The sequence below is a fragment of the Pteropus medius genome, unplaced genomic scaffold (genome assembly GCF_902729225.1).
Source record: "Pteropus medius unplaced genomic scaffold, Ma_sr-lr_union100, whole genome shotgun sequence".
Taxonomy (NCBI): Eukaryota; Metazoa; Chordata; class Mammalia; order Chiroptera; family Pteropodidae; genus Pteropus; species Pteropus medius.
In genome coordinates, this window is record NW_024347867.1 from 3318527 (window position 1) to 3336549 (window position 18023).

Genomic DNA, 18023 nt, shown 5'->3' on the forward strand with positions numbered 1-18023 from the left:
AAGCTCAACACGGACTGTTGTGTAGATAAAAGCTTCTTGTTTAGTCATTACTCAAATATTTGTCCATTATATGGCCATGGAGGCAGGACTGAGTCTTTTCCCTTCTCTGACAGGATGTTAAGAAGTGCCTCTGTTTTCTGTCCTGCCCTAGGACAGACAGTAAGCAGTAGCTGAGAACATGTTTGGAAATGTGTGTGTGGTGTGAGCCACGTGCATCCTAGAGCCACCAACCCAGACTTTTCTTGTAGAACCTACGAAAGTCAAGGAAAATTTCAGGGCCTGACACAGGACCAGAGTCATCACCAGCCAGAATTACAGCTTTGGTGGCAGAGGTGCAAGGGAGATAAATGATCCTCATTTTGTTTTTAGGAGCTGTTTCCTTCACAGAAATTTCTGACAGAACTGCAAGCAAAAGATACACTATCTTCTACTCGAGAACATAAATGACCAAACAGAAAAGTAGGCTGTAGCTGAGGCAGAGCTTCCATTTGAGCAACAAATTGAAGGGCTAATCCTTTTACTCAACCTTGCAAATAAATAAGTATGTAAATTAACCAATCTGCTTAAAAAATGTAAAAATGGGAGTTTGACTTCCTCATGTAAAATTTCTTTACTACATTTCCCCCCATATATTCTCCACATTCTCATCCATGTGTGAATAACTATTTGCCAAGCTTCTTGTAATTTAAGAGGAGAGAATTTACATTTCTTGAAAGCCTACCATGTACCAGACAAAGTGCTTGGTGCTTTTTGTATATGATCTCTTTTAGTTGCCCCAACAATACAATAAAGATATCATGGTCTGGAAATAATTTTAGAGAGGTTCAGTTAACTTCTCTGAAGTCATAGAATAAGTTAGTGACAGAATCAAGATTGGGACCCACTTTGGTCTCCAAAGCTTGTCTGCATTCTGTTATGCTGTATTCCAGGAGAGAACTTGAGATGCAGTTGGGCCTGCACGGATGTTCTCGTGAATTCTCTAGGAAGCATTCTCTGGTAAAGCCAGTCTCCGACAGAATTCTGAATGCTTCTGGAAAGGCTGGGTCTTTTTATATCCCAAGTATCCAGCACAACCTCTGGCACATAGTAGATCCTCAATCAATATTTGTGGCCCATTTGATGATGTTTCAGCTAAGTTCCCGAATACATTTGAAAGTCAGGTCTGACCTTTACTTGGAACACCACTGGGGTCTCACTTTTGATTTTGATTTTGTAATATAGAATGCGCATGAAGGAAAATAGGCTTTGCCTTCTGACATGGGAGGTGTTAAGGAATCAGTGAGATTCTGAACACAAATCTTAATAAAATGGATATGGGGAGAATATATAAAGATAGAAAGCTGTTTCTGGGAAACTAGGGTGGTGTTTGTTTTTCTCCTCTATTTCCAGATGAATTTAGGACACACAGCTGTCCTGCCAGAACTGTTCTACTATCATTCTTGGTGGCTTCTAATCTTGATGTGCCAGACCATATCTTGAACACGTAATTCTGGAATTGAATCTGCTATGTTTTTGTGTATCTCGTTCTCTTTCCTATATGAGTTTGACAAATGTGAATCAGAAAAACATCAAGCCTCAGGGGGAAAGGTAAAGCTGCATGGTGGCCTTTTCTCCCCGACTGGGGACTAACTGGCAAGAGAAACCTCAATGGACAGGGCAATTTCTGCAGCCCCTAGTGGAAGGAGTCACATGGGACATGTCTTCATCTGTGCTCTTTTTCTTGAAAGTTTCCTCTCCTGAGCAGGGAGTCCTATTTGTCGAACTGATTGGATAGCTGGTAACATGTTACTTGGTGAGAATTAGGATATTTTCATATTGTTATATTTTTAAGAAATTATCTTTATTTTACTTGTTTATCTAAACATGCCAATGGATATTTAGGCCACGTTTTGAGCAAAAACTCACAAGGTGTTTTTTTTTTTTTTTCCCCAAACCTCACACGTGTACACAAAACAACACAATTTTAAGGATTTGCTTAAAAGAACAAAGCATAAGAAATACAGTGAGATACAAGCTCATAACCAATTTTCAAATCAGTGAACAGATCTGATTCTACATGAGAAAAAGTGACAAAACAAGACTGTTTTTTAGGAAGCGCAATCTGGAGACTGTTGCAAGACACACTCCAAGTCCCTTTGCGGGAAGCCGTAAGCAGGTAGAAACAGAGCCAGAGTTTTACTCAGCCTAGCGGGGAGTTATGGGTAGGTCAGGGTTTCATGAACAAGGTTTCCACTATTCACGGATGCTGTTAAAAGGAAAAGCACGCTTTGCTTATCAGGCCTGGCAGTGATTTTTGTCTCTCTTTCTTAATTTGATTTTAACTTTGCTTACTAAAAATAGCCCTTTGACTCCTTTCTTCACAAGCAATGAAAGATTTAAACTCGATAAATCAGCTATTGATGGTCCACAGACTAGGAGAAGAAGAATGGGAAGGTAAAGTCCATGGATGACTCACCAGTTGTGTCTTAACTAGTAACTGGACTCCTATTGAAATATTGCAAGAGACCCACTAGTAGTAGGCAAGAAAAAAAAAGTTTTCACATTCTCTCTTTTTTATTTTTTGCCAAAAAATGAGGAACTCAAGAAATCTTCAGATGGTTGAAAGGAAGACACAAATGCACCTAGTTTACGCATCATGTCTCATTTTACTTCAGATTTTTATTGTAGTAGTAGCTGCTTCATAGGCTTAACCATCGATTATTTGGTAGTTTTATCTGCGAGTTCTTCTTTAAGACCTAATTGTAATAAACGCTTTTATCCTATAAACTTGGAACTACTAAAAATGCCCCCAATATTATTTATTTAAGTTACAATATAAATATAATTTAAACAGTCCATTTTCTAAGGTCAAGGTAGAGCTAAAATAGCAGTTTATTTCTTATTTCTACTGTATCATCCCCAGTAATTGCTTTCCTTGATTTGATCTCATGTACATTAAAAATAGACTACTTAGAGGCCCTCTCTATATCGCCAAACCAAAATAAGTGAGGTTTGGAAGCAGGAATACATTCAGCATATTCTCTTTTGGGGCCCTACCAAGCTGAGAGCTTCAGAGTATTAAAGCAATAAAGAATCATGTCAGTTCATAGTTATTACAGAAAAAAAAAAGTTAGTGTTTTCACAACTTCCCTTCTTACCCCTACCAACAATTTCAACTTATCATCCACCCATTTCATGAGGTTTTCACACTTTCTTTAGTATCATCTGACAATCTCTTCAACTTTAAAGCAAATATAACCAACTTTCCAAAATTTCCCCTAAACCTTAGCTCTGCAAGCCTTTGTCTCTCTATAGGAACGTATTACAATCCAGTCAAGTTTCTAAGATATCATTTGTGTTAGGAAAAAAAAAAAAACCAAAACAGTTACACTTAGGAAATGAAAATTAGCTGTCAGTCTATCAGCTTGCGAAATAGCTTGATAGTGGCAGAAATGATCATATCATCATTCTTCCACTACTGTAAGGTTAAAAGAAAGGGGCATTGCCAATTTTCATCTAACATTAATTGTGCTAGAATTTGTAAAGGAAAGGTTCAATGCACACAGTTTAGCTGACTAGAGAAGAATGCTGTAACAAACTGATTCTATGGCCAAGTGTCTGCAGAAAAAAGTGCCACCCAAATCCAAGGTGACTCTGCTAACGAGAGCCATAATTAAGCACAATGACCTACCAGGAAGGTAAATTCTGTCAGAAAACTCAAATACAGTTTCTTAAATAATGTTAACTTGAGCTAAACAGTTGGGTAGTTATTTGCACAAAATTAAGGAAAAAGAAAAATCCAGTACTATTAACACCAAAGAAATGCACGCCAACCGTTAACCAAAGGTGCTTTGGTACTGTAGCCATAACAGATGAAAATTGTGGTAGGGGAGCAGGGAATTCCCTGATGGTTCGATGACAGGGTCATAGAAGGTTTGTGAGACCTGCTATGTCTCCTGCGAGGTTGACACACCACCATGTTCCATGACAAGAGTCACATAAACACAAGCTTATCAGCTGGTTTGTTGAAAACAGAATGTGCAACATCGCTGCGTTGAAAAGTGACTTCAGGTTTGCTGGAGGATCTCATTAATCTGAGGAAACGATGCTTGCTGCCATCGATTAAACAGTATGGTCTCAAGCGGAATGCATGTGAAGTTTCCAAAATATTTCCTCGAAGACTTTATTCAGTTTTGGCTTGTGACCTTAGCTGGAAAGCATAAAGATGGACATGGGAAGGCAGTTCAGAAGGACATCTGTGAGGATTTAAGTCGGGCAGCTTTCAGAAGATGAAAGATGTTTAAAGTTAAGGCCTTTATCTGCAAACAATAGTATATTAATAAACTCTATACCATATTTACAAATGCATTCTCTTGTATTAAAACTAACAGTATTCTGTTCACAGTGCCATTGTTTATACAGGTAGCAATCCCATAATACTCATGTATTTTGGCATGGGAATCAGTAGCGCTTGGTATTTACAGAAAATGTACATGTGTGAATATAAACATGTCACTGAAAATGAGTAATTGATAAAAGACAGATTGGCTAATGGTGCAAAGGAATGAGCTGTACAGCACCTTCCCCTCGGATCGAATAGGAAACGTGGTTTCTTAAATTGAGAAGATGCCAAATCTTGACCCAAAGTGGCATGAAGTCAGTAACAAAACAATGAACCCACGGTCCAAGTTTGGGTACACTGAGTAATCTTAGTCTAAAGTTTTAGATCCATTGTCTAGTGCATAAAATATAAAAGTTAAAAAGATTTATTATTATTTTATAATAATTATTATTAAAATAGAAAGTACTTTCTCTCACGTTCTCATTTGTGCTCTTGCACGAAAGACCAGTATCCTTGGAGTTCCAAATATGCTGGTGTTTTTGTCATGCAGATCAGCAGACAGATGGCAAATGCTAGAATGCTCTGGATGTAGGAACTGCTGCCTGTCACGATGTGACCCAGTGCCCTTGGGGGACATGGCAGAAGCACCTCTTTCTTACTTCCAGTGTTCTCTCCTAGAGGGGCAGGCCTGCCCCTGGAATCGGCTCCCATGGTGCTGAATGGAGTTGCTCATTTTGGCAGCTAATGCCGAGGTGACGAATGGCTTCTGTACACTTGGAAAAAGGAGGGAAGGCAGGTAAGTAGGAGGAAGATGGTATTCCAAAGAGCCCCAAGTTAGAACCAGACAGTGCCTGGGTTTATCAGCAAGAACCTCTCAGAGCTTCTACCCTCTCGGGAGGCCTCTGCTCAAGGAGGTTCTCATCCTCTCAGTGTGCAGAGCAGGGGGCAGGCCTGGCTGGCTCTACGGGGCGACGTCTTCCGTCACAGTCTGCTCCTCATTCTCAGTCCCGTGGTCTGTGTGGTCTGGGCTGCCACCGCCACTGCCACCACTGCTGCTTCTGTGCTGTTTAGGCAACAGGCTCTTCCACTGGGCTTTGTTGTGTGCAAGGTGGCTTAGCATGTTCTCGGACAGGGTGCTATTTCCGGTGAAGCGGGCCCATTCCCGGAAGAGTGGCTCCACTATGTAGGTCATGAAACCTAAAACAGGCAAGACCAAACTAATCACCATAAGGGCAGTAAAACCTACTTCTCCCTCACAAACACGGTGGGGTCCCATTATGTACACAGCCCAGCGGCGTGAAGGCAAACAAGATGTGGTCCCCACTCTCATCTGAAGAGCATAATATATGTCATCTTGGGCTTGGCACTTAAACCTCTCTGTGCCTCAGTTTACTCTTCTGTAAAAAGGAGCTAAGAAGGATATCAAACCCATAGGGTTGTTATGACAATGAAATGACTTAACACGTGTGAAATGCTTAGAAAGCTCCTGGCACATACTAAACACTCAATAAATATTAGCTTTTTTTTTGTAGACAGAAAAAGACATATAAACAAACAAGTAAAAGTCTGTGCTAGAATTAAGGGAAATGGAAAATGACATCAGAAGAGGCACCTCGTTGATTTAGATCATCTGAAGAATTTTTACATTTAACCTGTAGGATATTTTTTCAGGATTACAGTTTCATAGTTTTAGCTTACTTTCTTTCAATTATGTTAAATAACTAAGTGTAGATGAGTAAAAGTTCATTTTCAATAAAGCTTTTTATCCACATAAAAGCCCTGCTTTAATGACTAGGTAAGTTTGTTTGATATTAGAGTTCTTTGCATATCTATTCCCTTAATTTTAGACTTGTTGCTTTCTAATCATGTTTCACTGCCAATGTGCATTCCATATTGAACATGATTAGTAAAACAAAAATAATTTCCAGTCTAGGCTGGAATTATTAGAATCATCACAAACTTGGACATATTTAGATTTTATTGTATTTCCTTGAAATGTAGGTGTGGGGAGGAAAAGCAAGTGTTTTCCAGCATAACAAAATCTTCCACCAACTTGTCCTGTATGTATACAGGCATTTGAATTATAGGCTTGATTTGATTATCTTTTTATTGGACAAACAGCAGATACTTGGCCTTGAGGATGCTTTAGAGATGGGAAAAGGAGGCAGCAACGCAAAATGTTACTGTACATTTCTATTTTTACATTATCTTGTCTTGGGTAAAATATAATTTAAATATTATGAGATTATTTTATATAATCCGAACTTGAGGAAGAAAGTTAAGCCAGAAACTTTGTGTCTGTATTTTAATAAGTCTATGTAGGGAGTCAGCAAGTAAAAATTTCATTCTCGAATCTTTTTGCTTGCTATTCTTGAATTTTCTTCACTTCACAATCTCTGTATCTAATTTCGAATACCTTTTATCCCAAGAGAGATTAGATATTAGATACCTAAAAAGTTAGTTTGCAAAACTATACTATTCTAAATTTGCGGGTTTAAATATTTATCAAGTTTACCTTAATTATGAAAAAAGCTACAAATCCAAAATTTTAAAATCTAGTGCTTAAAAATCAACTCATTTTCTTCCTGAAGTAACTCTGGAATTGAACCTCTGTATTTCTATTTGTCCTATATAAAGATCTCTTACGGCAGATAGGAAAGCCATTTCAAAGTCTGAATAGACACCATGAGGTAGTTTTTCAAATGAAGGAAGGCTTCTGCATGGTCAGATTTAGAAATCTGCTTCATCAGTGCCCAGTGAGGTGGACCAACTTCCCTCTGCTACTCAAGCGATGGGCTGATTGCCAAGATAATGTCCCTCTGGAAGGGTGGGAATGTGGGGAGGGAGAGGTGGTGGTCTCAGAGTAAACAAGGATTGGAGGAAAGCCTCTTCAGCCTCATCTTTCTACAGATTTCATCAATTTGATATTCATTCAATTTAATATCTTCTTAAAAATGCAGTTTGATGGTTTGATGGAAAGAGAGGAAGAGTGGGGTGGAGTGAGGTGGGAGGAGATTAAAAAAATCCCATTTCCACTTGAGTAAATATGAATAACTTAAACAGAAAATCAGATCTAAACCTAAGATGGCACTCAGGAAATTCTCATTGTGAACTGGGAGAGGAAAATAAAGAGAGAATATTTTCAGTCCCAGAGGAATCAGGACAGTAAATCACTGCGTTACTTAGAACCCACTAGAAAAGTCTTTGTCTGGGAGGCTGAAGCCTGCGGCTCCCATTAGGCTCTGTTTATCTGTTTGGATTTTTCCAGGTTAGCCTGATCTAGTGCTGCATACCACACCTCCCAACCCTGAACCTACAGACTTGGGAGATATGAAGCAGAGACAGAGAAAGATTTATTTACTAGGAATTGTTTTATAATCACCTTCTCTTTCTCTTTATTATTGGTGCGGCATCCATAGGACTTTCTTAGTCACTCAGTCCCCATCCCATTTTAAAAACATGTATCTATGGTAACCACATTTTCCTGAGCTGAAAATCAGGACATATGATATGACAAAATAAGTGCGTTCTCATGACAACAGGATAGAATCTCTGAAATCAGGTCTGCCTTGCAAATCCAGGTTGTGTGCATAACAACGTGAATGTTTGTCTTTGGCGGTTCAAAATGTCTTTCACAGGTGCCTGGCAAATTTCTTTCTGGCCAGAGTTTAAGAAACTGGATCCTAGGATTAGGATTTTGGTTAGGGTCTATTTCTTCTGTATCACATCTGCAGAACCTCTGCAACCAAAGCAACGTGTTAAGAGGGAGCTGGATCCGGGGAGGCCGAGGCAGCCTTTCTGTTGCTGTTGCTTCTTGCTTCCTCCCCAGCAATTTTGTAGCTTCATCTGCCCTGGATTCTTTCTGGTTCAATTTTTTTTTTTTTCATGCACTCACCATTTTCCTTTTTTGGGTGGAGGAATCAGTTTAATTGTAAAAACAACAGAACAATATTAAGGGCCATTTGAGAAAAACTAAGGACAACCGATAATCTCATAATTCCAACATATCTGTTTTAATGTTTGTATATGCCATTCAAATCTTTGTAACTAGATTCATTTTGTCCCTATTTCCTTAGGAAGAGTTTATGACTCTTTTATGGGACTGTGGATTAGATTTGGTCCTCAGCGACTGTAAGCATATCATTCTAACTTGCTCTGCTTTTCTTAATTTCCAGCTTATCTTTTTGGGTGCCCTCTTCCCTCCCAATGTCAAGACATTAAGCTTTGAGTCTTGCAGAGGTCTGAAGCACTGTTAATGCATTAAGCTGTCTTAGTTCTGTGGGAACTAGCGAAATACATGAACTGGTACATGTCAAGACCATAGCTTATAAGTAAAAGAATTAAAAGTTCTGAGTTTGGTTTTAATTGGAGAGAACTGCAAGGAAAAGGAAAATCTGCATTAAATATCAATAGAATTGGTAGAGTGTTTAAGGAGTGATAGAAATTCTTACTGGGTCAAAAATATTTCCCCCACTAAGGTACCTAAAATTTCCACAGTTTGATTTGCTTAATGATCTTATGCATAACTTAAATAGAGTAATAATTATTTTAGATGCATTAACATCAGAGTTTTAACAGTTTATTGCAATTGACACTTGACAGGATGGTCCTAACAGAATGAGACTGAAAATAAGTTTTGAAGGAGAGTAGAGAAGCATGAGACCCCAGAACACAAGGAGTAGCATGGCTGGTAGGACATGAGTCTGGGGTCTGGACCCTTGGGATTACATTTTGGAGACAAAGGGTAGAAACCCAAATTGGAAGGGTACTAAAGGCCATTTTTGCTGATTTCCCTCCCTTTAAATCCTGAAGAAAGTGTGAGCAAATACTTAATTCTTATTACTTTCCTTCTACTCTATTTGGTTTGGATTTGTCTCTGAACTACAAAGTTAACACAGGTTAGTTAAGGGTCAATAACAAAGCCTTTACCCTATTTTTCATAACTTTTCAATTGTTAATCATCTAGTAGATGGGTCATAATTAGAATGTTTATTTGGACTCAGCCACTCACAGGGGCTTTGATTAAAACTCCAGTTTGGATCTTTCAAAAGCTCTGTGTAGTAGATCTTCTTTTCTTTGTGATTCTTGGCAGAGCTGCAGAAACTATTTTTTTAGAATTAAAATTGAATTCAACTCACCAATTTGTATACTAGGGATTGAGTCTTTCTGCTGATTACAAAGAGGACTGATTTCCAGTTCAAATTTCTGTTCAAGGTCACCTAAGAGGAAAGAAGAAGAAACACGTTGGCAATCTAGAACTTACAAAAATGGGTGTTGACAGTTGTAACGACCTAGTTGGAAGAAGTTTTTCTGGGAATTACTGTTCCCTGCCTCGTTATCATTAGGAAACCTTTAGTATCGATTTGCTCTGCCTTGCTCTGGTAGCTTCCATGAAAATTTAAAATATCAGAGTGTCGGTGACCGTTTATAATAGGCTCATTGTAAATAGCTGTGCTCTAAGACTAAAATAAACTTTTGAACAAGATCTGTAAAAACAAGAACACAACTAATGGGCAATTTCTTAACATAAAATGGAACTTCTGGTTTTAAGTTACAGGTTAAGAAAACAGATTATCTATATGCTTCTTCCCTTCTTTTTACGCTTCCTGACCCTAGTCTGATTTCACCTGAAAAACCAGGAATAATAAGTAGGTAGGAAATGGGGGAGAGGGACCAGAAGATCTCATTTGAAGAGCATCTCAGTCTGCAGCTCCAAAATTGATCAGAAATAAGGGTCTGATAACTTTCATTTTGACTTATTAGAATTTTACCTAATGTTAACTGAAAGTTAAAAAAGTATAAGGGTCAGAATGATATTCTTTGAATGCCTTTGTCAGCTAGAAGACCAAAGGAGAAATGCGTCATGCAAAACTTTATCAAAATACTTCATTGATTCTTCCTGAGGGTGAAAAATTGTGGGTAGTTTTTGCACTGGGAAAAACAGTCTGGTTAATCAGTAGATAAGCTGGTCCTCAGAAACATTCGCTGGATGATTCACAGTTGTGAATGTGCTCTAAACTAGAGGAGATAAAAATATAATATGCTTACTGTGTGCTAGGCACTGTTCTAAACATTTTACCTATGCTAATTAATTTAATCTTCATAACAACTTCACTATCATCCTCATTTTACAGATAAGGAAATTGAGATGAAGGGAAGGAAAGTACGTTAACCCAAAGTCACACTGTCAGTAAAGAGGAGAGCCTGGCTTCCCACCTAGGAAATCTGGCTCCAGGGAGTCTGCACTTAACCAGTGAGCTAGAACCTCAGAGATGCCACATTTCCATCTTTTTCTCTAAGACTGTAGCCATGCCTCCCATGCTGTCCTGTGCTCTAGTGATTCTCAAGAATGATGTGAGGAGATAACACTCTGGTTTAACCTGAGGAATTCAGGCAAGGCCCTCTGAGGGCAGGGCATACCACCATTTAATATTAAAATGAATTCTCTAAAAGCCAATTCTACTCCTCATCTCCATGTTTCTGTTAATAGTGGTTTTTCGGTCAATCTTGACATTTTGGAGGAATCATCTTTGATTTTTCCTCTTCCTTCGTTCTCCATGTTGAGTCATCAAATCCTGTTTATTCTTCTCTTGGAATATCTTTATTCTCTACTTTTCCTGACTCTAGTCTGGTTTCTTAATAACTTATTCTTAAATTTATTCTTAGTTTTCTTCCATCGTTATTTCTTCCACTTCAGTTATATATTTTGCTCTAATTGCATAGTCTAAGATGACTCCTACTGCCATGTTCTTTACTTTAGCCTGGTGCATAAGGACCTCCACAAGTCCTCTCATTCTTACCTTCAATGGACCATGCTGGTCTGTGAGGCAGGGGTATGGTCCCACCTTAGTGTCTTTGTTTATTTCCACCCCTTTCTATGTAAACCAGCACTGTCCTGTGGGATTTTCTGCAGCGATGGAAATGTTCTCTACACTGTTTACTATAATAGCCTCTTGAAATATGATTACTAAAACTGAGAAATGAAAATTTTAACTTAATATAATTTTAATTAATTTAAATTTAACTAGCCACATGTGCCTTGCGGCTGTCCTATTGGAAAGTATAGTACAGTACACAGCCTTCAACACCTGGTGCAGATTCTACCTTCCTCAGCCCCAGATCTTCTGTGACCTTCACCATTAGAGGTCTTCAATCAGATCATTTATTCGTTTACTTATGCAACATATATGTATAAAGCATTATATATTTCAGACACTTTGTTAATCCATATAGAGAATACAAGGAGGAAAATTGCATAGTTTCTCTCCTCCAGGAACTACTGCTTAGTACTTTGAGGTTATGAAACATTAACTATACTTCTTTGTATCTTTCCTGACATCCCCAATGGGGCTTGGTACACGAAGAAAATCACAGTTTTACTGAAGATTAGACAAGACTGGAAGCAGATGTTCAATAAAAACTCTTGAGAATCTTGGTTGATTGACAAGATACCAATCTGTAGTTACAACAGGACAGAGATTCTATTTCTTTAAGGCATTGAGAGGAGGGAAGAAGAATGATGTGTAGAATTCTAATCTCTATTCTTGGAATTTAACAATGTTTCCCTAACTCATGAGATCTCATCTTCCTTTCCCTCCTTTGTCCTCAACCTTGATTTTAAGGGTTTTTCTTTGCTCAACATCATGAATCAGTAAAGATACTTGGCCGGGACTTTTAGCAGTCTGTAGAAGCCCAAATCCTAAGGTAAAAGCCAGAATAAGATTACTCAAAATGATACAAGTTGTGATTATAGAATTTTTAAAATATTAATTCAGTATGGAGGACAGGCAGTTTGGATGACCAGAGAGTCTGGTCTTTCCTTCATAAACAAGCTGAACTTCTGCTAGACTATAATGCTATTAAATAACAAGGACCCAACATAAACTCTTTATTGTTCTTTCTCTGTCAGGAGACATGCCAGAGAAAAGCGCATGGAAGCTCACAACTTTAGTGATCAGAGTTACAAATGTTCTAGGTTTTTCCATCTTATAATGCTACACATGCGTCTATTAGGAGGACGATAACCCAGTTTTGCAAAGAAATCTTACAGATTTTTCTTGGTTTATCCCATTGCACTGTCTCACTTAGAACTTCAATTCGCTGACTGTGAACTTTACTATCTACCTGGTCCCTGACAGCAGGACATGGTCCCTGAGTTGCTCGGAATCCAAATAAGGGTGCAAGATAAGCAAATGAAAGATTGGGGCACATGACTGAGTTAAAAACCAAGAGGGACAGAGTAGAATCTTTTCTCTGCCACTGTGCTATTTCAATATTTTTCATATCATACAGTAAATAAAGTATTTATCTCATCTAATCTTAAACCTCCCTGCTCCAATTTCATACCATTTTCCTTTTGTTCTTTTTTCTTTCCCCTTAATGGAGATTTTGTATTATGGGCAACTAGAACTGATCTTTTGATTTCTAACCACTCATCCTCAGTTGAAGTGAAATTACATAGAATTGTGAGATCTACATGAACTCTTTTCCTCTAAGCGCAAGAGATGGTGAGCAGAGCCTCTTCTGTCCCCACATGAACCCAATCCATTCTGCTTTGTCTTCTTAGAGACCATCACAATGTCACTGACACATCTTTCGATGGAGCCTTCTCCAAAAGGCTCCCTGTTGCTACTTGACTTCCCTGCAGAACTGGTATGTGGAACACTTCAGGCTTTATTTGTTCTCAGTCTCTCAAACCTGATCTTGTCACTAACATCAGAGCACCGTTGTGCCTGAACAAACATCCTGAGCACTGAATGAGGTTACCCTCTTAAAATTATACCCTAATTTGGGGTGATTTGCTTTTTGCTGTATCTATTTGAGAGGATTAACTCAATTCTTGGTCAGCTGTGCTCTATTTCGTTACTAACTTTATTTAAGAAAGCGAGGAGAAGGAATACAAAAGGAGTTAAGTCCTTCTGTCAGAGTGGAAAATATTGACCCCAAATGGCATTTAGTCTTTAGGCTGCACTCGGCTCATTAAAATGAAGGTCAGAGTAAAAATCAAACTGTCCCTCATATTTTTATATCCATAGAGGAAAGCCGTTAAAAAAATATATCTCATTTTCACTCACTTTTATTGCACCTCATTACTACCTGTTTCCGTAGTAAGTCAATGTTATTTATTTTTAAATAATATCCAAAAAAGGGATGGAGAGTTTGCAAGAGAGTTAAAGAGAAAGGTTAGGATAATAAGAGTTGATGAAAGAACACATGTCGTGATAGATTAGCCATTTCCTGTTTTATTAGGATGAATGCCTAAGAGGAGGAGGGACAGTGAAAACGCAGCTGTCAGGTCACCTACTAACCTTGCCTGTAGAACTCTTCGCAGACTCTTTCACTCCACTGCTTGCTCATCTCCCAGATTCTACAAGGATTGCAAATGTCAGCACACTTCAAGGCAATCTGAGAAGGGACAGGGCAGGGAGAGATTGTCAGAGGGTGATCCTTGAGCAGCAAATGCGACCCAAGCCCAAGAGATTGTCTGACCCACCAGCGTGCCTCATGGGACCAGGCCCGTGTTCACCCAGGGCCTCCCTGACATGACCCTCTTCATTCAGAACTCCCACTTTATCGCAGTGAGAAGGAGAGAAGAACCACTGTCCAAGGAGCACGGAGCTTTCTGATGGAGAACTGGGGTGGGCAAGCCAAGGCAAGCCGCAGCCTGGCTCCCTCTGCTGTACCACCCCTCGTGGGCAGGGAGGCTACCGGGGCCCCGGTCTGGCTCAAGTGAGATCATTTGGATCTCACTCTCACAGTGGCCAACTTGACCAACTCCATTCATCACTTAAATTATGTATGTTTGCATTTACATGCCCGTGTCTGTGTGTGTAAGCAAGCTCAGAGTGCCAGCCAGTGAACTAAGTCCTATCAAAGCTAGGAGGGCTAAATCAAGGCCTCTTGGCTTGCCTCACACTGGTCTGGATAGGAGATGCCAGCTTTGCCCATGATGTTGACCCTAGAAGAGTTACCTTGAATTCCAAGAGAAGTAGATTCTCCCCCTTAACTACCAACTGCAGAGAGACCGCTTCCCAGATGGGCTCCTGTGGTGTGCCCTGCTCACCAGCAGTGTCTCTTTATTTTGACCCAGTTCCTTGGGGTCACAGAACTGCTAGCAGTGCTGGGGTCTGGGAGAGCCTGGATTATATTACATTGCAAATTCGGTTGTTTCTTTATTTCTTGGTTAGTGGGGGCACCAGTACGTGTTGGAGTAGGTAAGGAGAAGACGTATCCTCTGAGTTCTGCCCTTTAGGAACTCATTTGTGTTAGCAAGCTTTCCTTTTGAAATTCCAGTGTCGAGACCAAATCTTTTAGCTACTCACAATTTGGCTCGAGTCTCTAAAATCAGACACCTGGTTCATCTTTGTGGTACTCAGGGACTAGAACACTAGTTTGGGAAGAAAGAAGGAGGGAGATAGAGTGCTAGAGCCTGGAGGAGAATATTTACTGGGAAGAATGGGGCACTTTGAACAGCTAGAGGGCAGCATGAAGGCATAGAACAGAAAAGACTACTGTTCAGTCTGCCACCTGCAGCTCCATCTCCCTGGCTAAAGCTGGCCTATTTAGATGAGTCCAGGGTCCATCCATTCAGTCTTTTGTGCCAAAAAGAAAGAAGAAAGACAGGAGAAAATGGAAGATCAAGAAAAAGGCTCTGGTTGGGATACCAGGTCCGAGTTCTCCTTCTAGAGTCTACTCCTCCTCTTGTTCTCATGTTGCAAATGTCTTCTTGCCACGGAATGAAATAGACAGGGTTGAGTTTGATGTAATTTAATTCATTCAGTTGAAATAATTGATTTATTGGTGCTAAAAATGATAAGACTAAATGTATTTGAGCCTCACATGAAAATATGAGTTTAGGTAGTAAAAGAAAGTAAAGCAGGGTTTGATTAAATAGGTTTTAGGTAAATGAAGGTTACTCATTTCCCAATTTTTTATTTGTACCATAGTTAACATACTTTTGTGTTATAGAAATAGCCTTTTAAATTTACACAGGTATCACAGCGGCCAGTTTTACATCGAGGCACAAAATGTGGGAGATTCTTACTGCATGCAACTACCCATTGGGGCTACTTTGTGGTGAAGCAGTTACCAAAACAAAGAAAAATGAGATATTATTAACTTACTGACACGAAACCCAGAGTTTGCTTGCTTGGAAACCACTTAAAAATTTCATGTGTCTCAAAGCTTTTAATAAAGTAGGTCACTGCTCTAACTTATATCATGGGAGATACTCACTTCTCAAATGTGCTAAAATTATTGATCATGTCCCTAGGTGTTTTCACCCAGCAAGGATAATGGCTTTTTTTTTTTTGGTTATTGTTTACCTGAAGCATAAAGTGCCTGTCGTGTACGTCCTCCAGTCTTAAATCTTTATTGTGGAGGTGAGCTTTCAATCTGGTCAAAAATTCATTCTGCCTGTTGATGTCTGTTGCCAAGATCAAGGAGCCCAGCTGCTGCTCAATATCCTGTCTGCATCCACAAGAATGAAAGAGAAAAGATACACACAAAGCAAATCCTTTTGTGGAGGGCGATTGATTCTGTCATCATCAAGTGGCTTGTAATCTCATTTCTGCCTTTGTTACTATTTAATACACAGAGTCCCTGCCCCTCAAAGTACAAGAGTGATTCTCTCACCCATCATCACTTCTGTCTTTGGACAGAAGATATGCCACAATCTGTTTAGAGTGATTGAAACCTCAGGTGAACAAAGTTCTGGCAGTTTATTCATTCCCAAGCTTCCTATGGATGGAAAAACTGAAAGCCAACTAGAAATCTATGCTTCAAGGAGAACGAAAAAAGACTCAGAGTCATAGGTGTTTTGGTTATGCTTTTATAGTGTTCAAACCAGTTCAAACATGAAGATTTGCATGGGGAAAGAAAAGGGTATAATAATGGTAGCAATAATGAAGACAATGATAGTGACTGATATTTGGGGATGGAAAGATCCATCAATGGAAAAAAACAGGCCAGAAAGAGATACTGAAACTTAAAAAAAAAATAGTGGTTAATTAAGGTATCATTACAAACCAATAGGCAAGCAATATATTAGTCAACAAATGGTATAGGGAAATGAGATATTTTGGGGAAATAAAGCAAATTAGAGCTTTACCTCACAATTTGCCTCACATATAGAAAGTAATCAATGGAAGGAAAGATCCATCACTATTTCTAAAGTTCGCCTTTAAAAATAAAATATATTTAAGTAGAGTACATAGAGCATACATTTACTGTTTGCTGAATCGACATAAACATCTTGCAATCATCACCCAAGTCAAGAATAATGCCTAGCCCCCCAAAAAAGAACATTGACTCCCTGTACCCTAGAAGGTCCCCATTGCATGTCCCATCACAACCCTCTTACCCCAACCCCTGAAGTAACTATGCTATTGATCTTTTAAAAATAATTTCCTTGCTACTTATAATAATTTTACTACCTATATGTGCATGTCTAAATAATATGGTTTAATTTCAACTGCTGTTGAACTTTAAGTTACATGGTATTAGTTTGTGACTTGCTTCTTAACATTGTATTTTTGAATCATCTGTTGATGTATGAGCTGTAGTTCATCCATTTTCATTATTATATTGTATCGTATTATAGGAATATACTACAATGTGTTTTTCCATTCTACTTTTGATGGTCACGAATTGTTTCTAGTTTTTGACAACTAAGAAAAAAATGCCACGGTAAACACCTTTATATACCTCCAGTTACACATGTGCAAAAGTTTCGCTAGGGTCTATATCCAGAAATAAAATGAATGGATCGTGGAATATATTCATCTTCAATTTCCTAGATATTGCCAGTTATCTCCAAAACAATTGTATAAATTTACACTCCAGGCAGTAGTAGATGAGGTTCTCACTGCTTTACATTTCTTTTTATATTTTTTGGGGTCAATCTGAGAAGTAGATCAGGCAACTCATTATGGTTTGAATATGAATTTCCTTGATTGTCAGTGAGGTTGGGCATATTTTCATGTGTTTATTGGTGATTTGTACTTCCTCTTTTGTGGAGTTCCTAATCTAGTCTTTACCAATTATTCTATTGGGTTGTCTTTCTTTCGCCTATTGATGCAAAGAGCTTTAAAATATTTTTCAATAATGATCCTTTGTCAGTTATGTTTTACAAATACCTTTCCCCATGCTGTGGCTTGTCTTTTCACTTTCTTTATGATGTCTTCTGATAAAAGAAAGTCTTAACATTTAATATAGCATAATCCATAATTTGAAAACTATCTTGTTAAACTAATACTTTTCTGAATTTTCCTTAGTTATAACAGTTAACCTGCTTTACTTTTAAAATTAGAAAAATTATTTTAAAGCATTTTTATGAGGATAGAAGGAATAATCATGATGATTATGATGACAATAATTTTCACTATCAAATCCTTTCATTTATATTATTACATAACAGTTATTCTTCTAGCAAAAGCAATTTATAACATTGTCCCACAAAGACATAAAAAACATGATACTTTTATTTGGAATCCATGGGGATGATGAGTAGGAGTATGTTAGGAAATGAATACTAAGTGAGCAACAAGCAAGATTAATGCAGGTTTTACACGGACAAGTCTCGTCCCAGGTTCTTCTCTCCTTTTTTCTCTTTTGTTTTGTTCTTTCCTGTTTTCACTCTCTTCCTTCCATTCTCCTTTCTTTCTTTAGCTGACCCTACCACTTACCTCCTCTTCTCTTCTTA

General features: G+C 38.5%; 1 protein-coding gene across 3 annotated transcripts in view; it reads right to left on the reverse strand.

The window, feature by feature from the left end:
• Positions 1 to 1818: 1818 nt before the first annotated feature.
• Positions 1819 to 18023, reverse strand: part of PDE7B (phosphodiesterase 7B) — a 279990-nt gene continuing 263785 nt past the window's right edge. For all 3 annotated transcript variants that reach the window (XM_039879006.1, XM_039879007.1, XM_039879005.1), the window contains 4 exons: positions 15646 to 15790; positions 13630 to 13726; positions 9460 to 9540; positions 1819 to 5518 (listed from right to left, as the gene is read on the reverse strand). In XM_039879006.1, the coding sequence (XP_039734940.1) occupies positions 5283 to 5518; positions 9460 to 9540; positions 13630 to 13726; positions 15646 to 15790 (559 nt within the window). In that variant the 3' untranslated portion in view covers positions 1819 to 5282. The remainder of the gene's footprint in view (positions 5519 to 9459; positions 9541 to 13629; positions 13727 to 15645; positions 15791 to 18023) is intronic.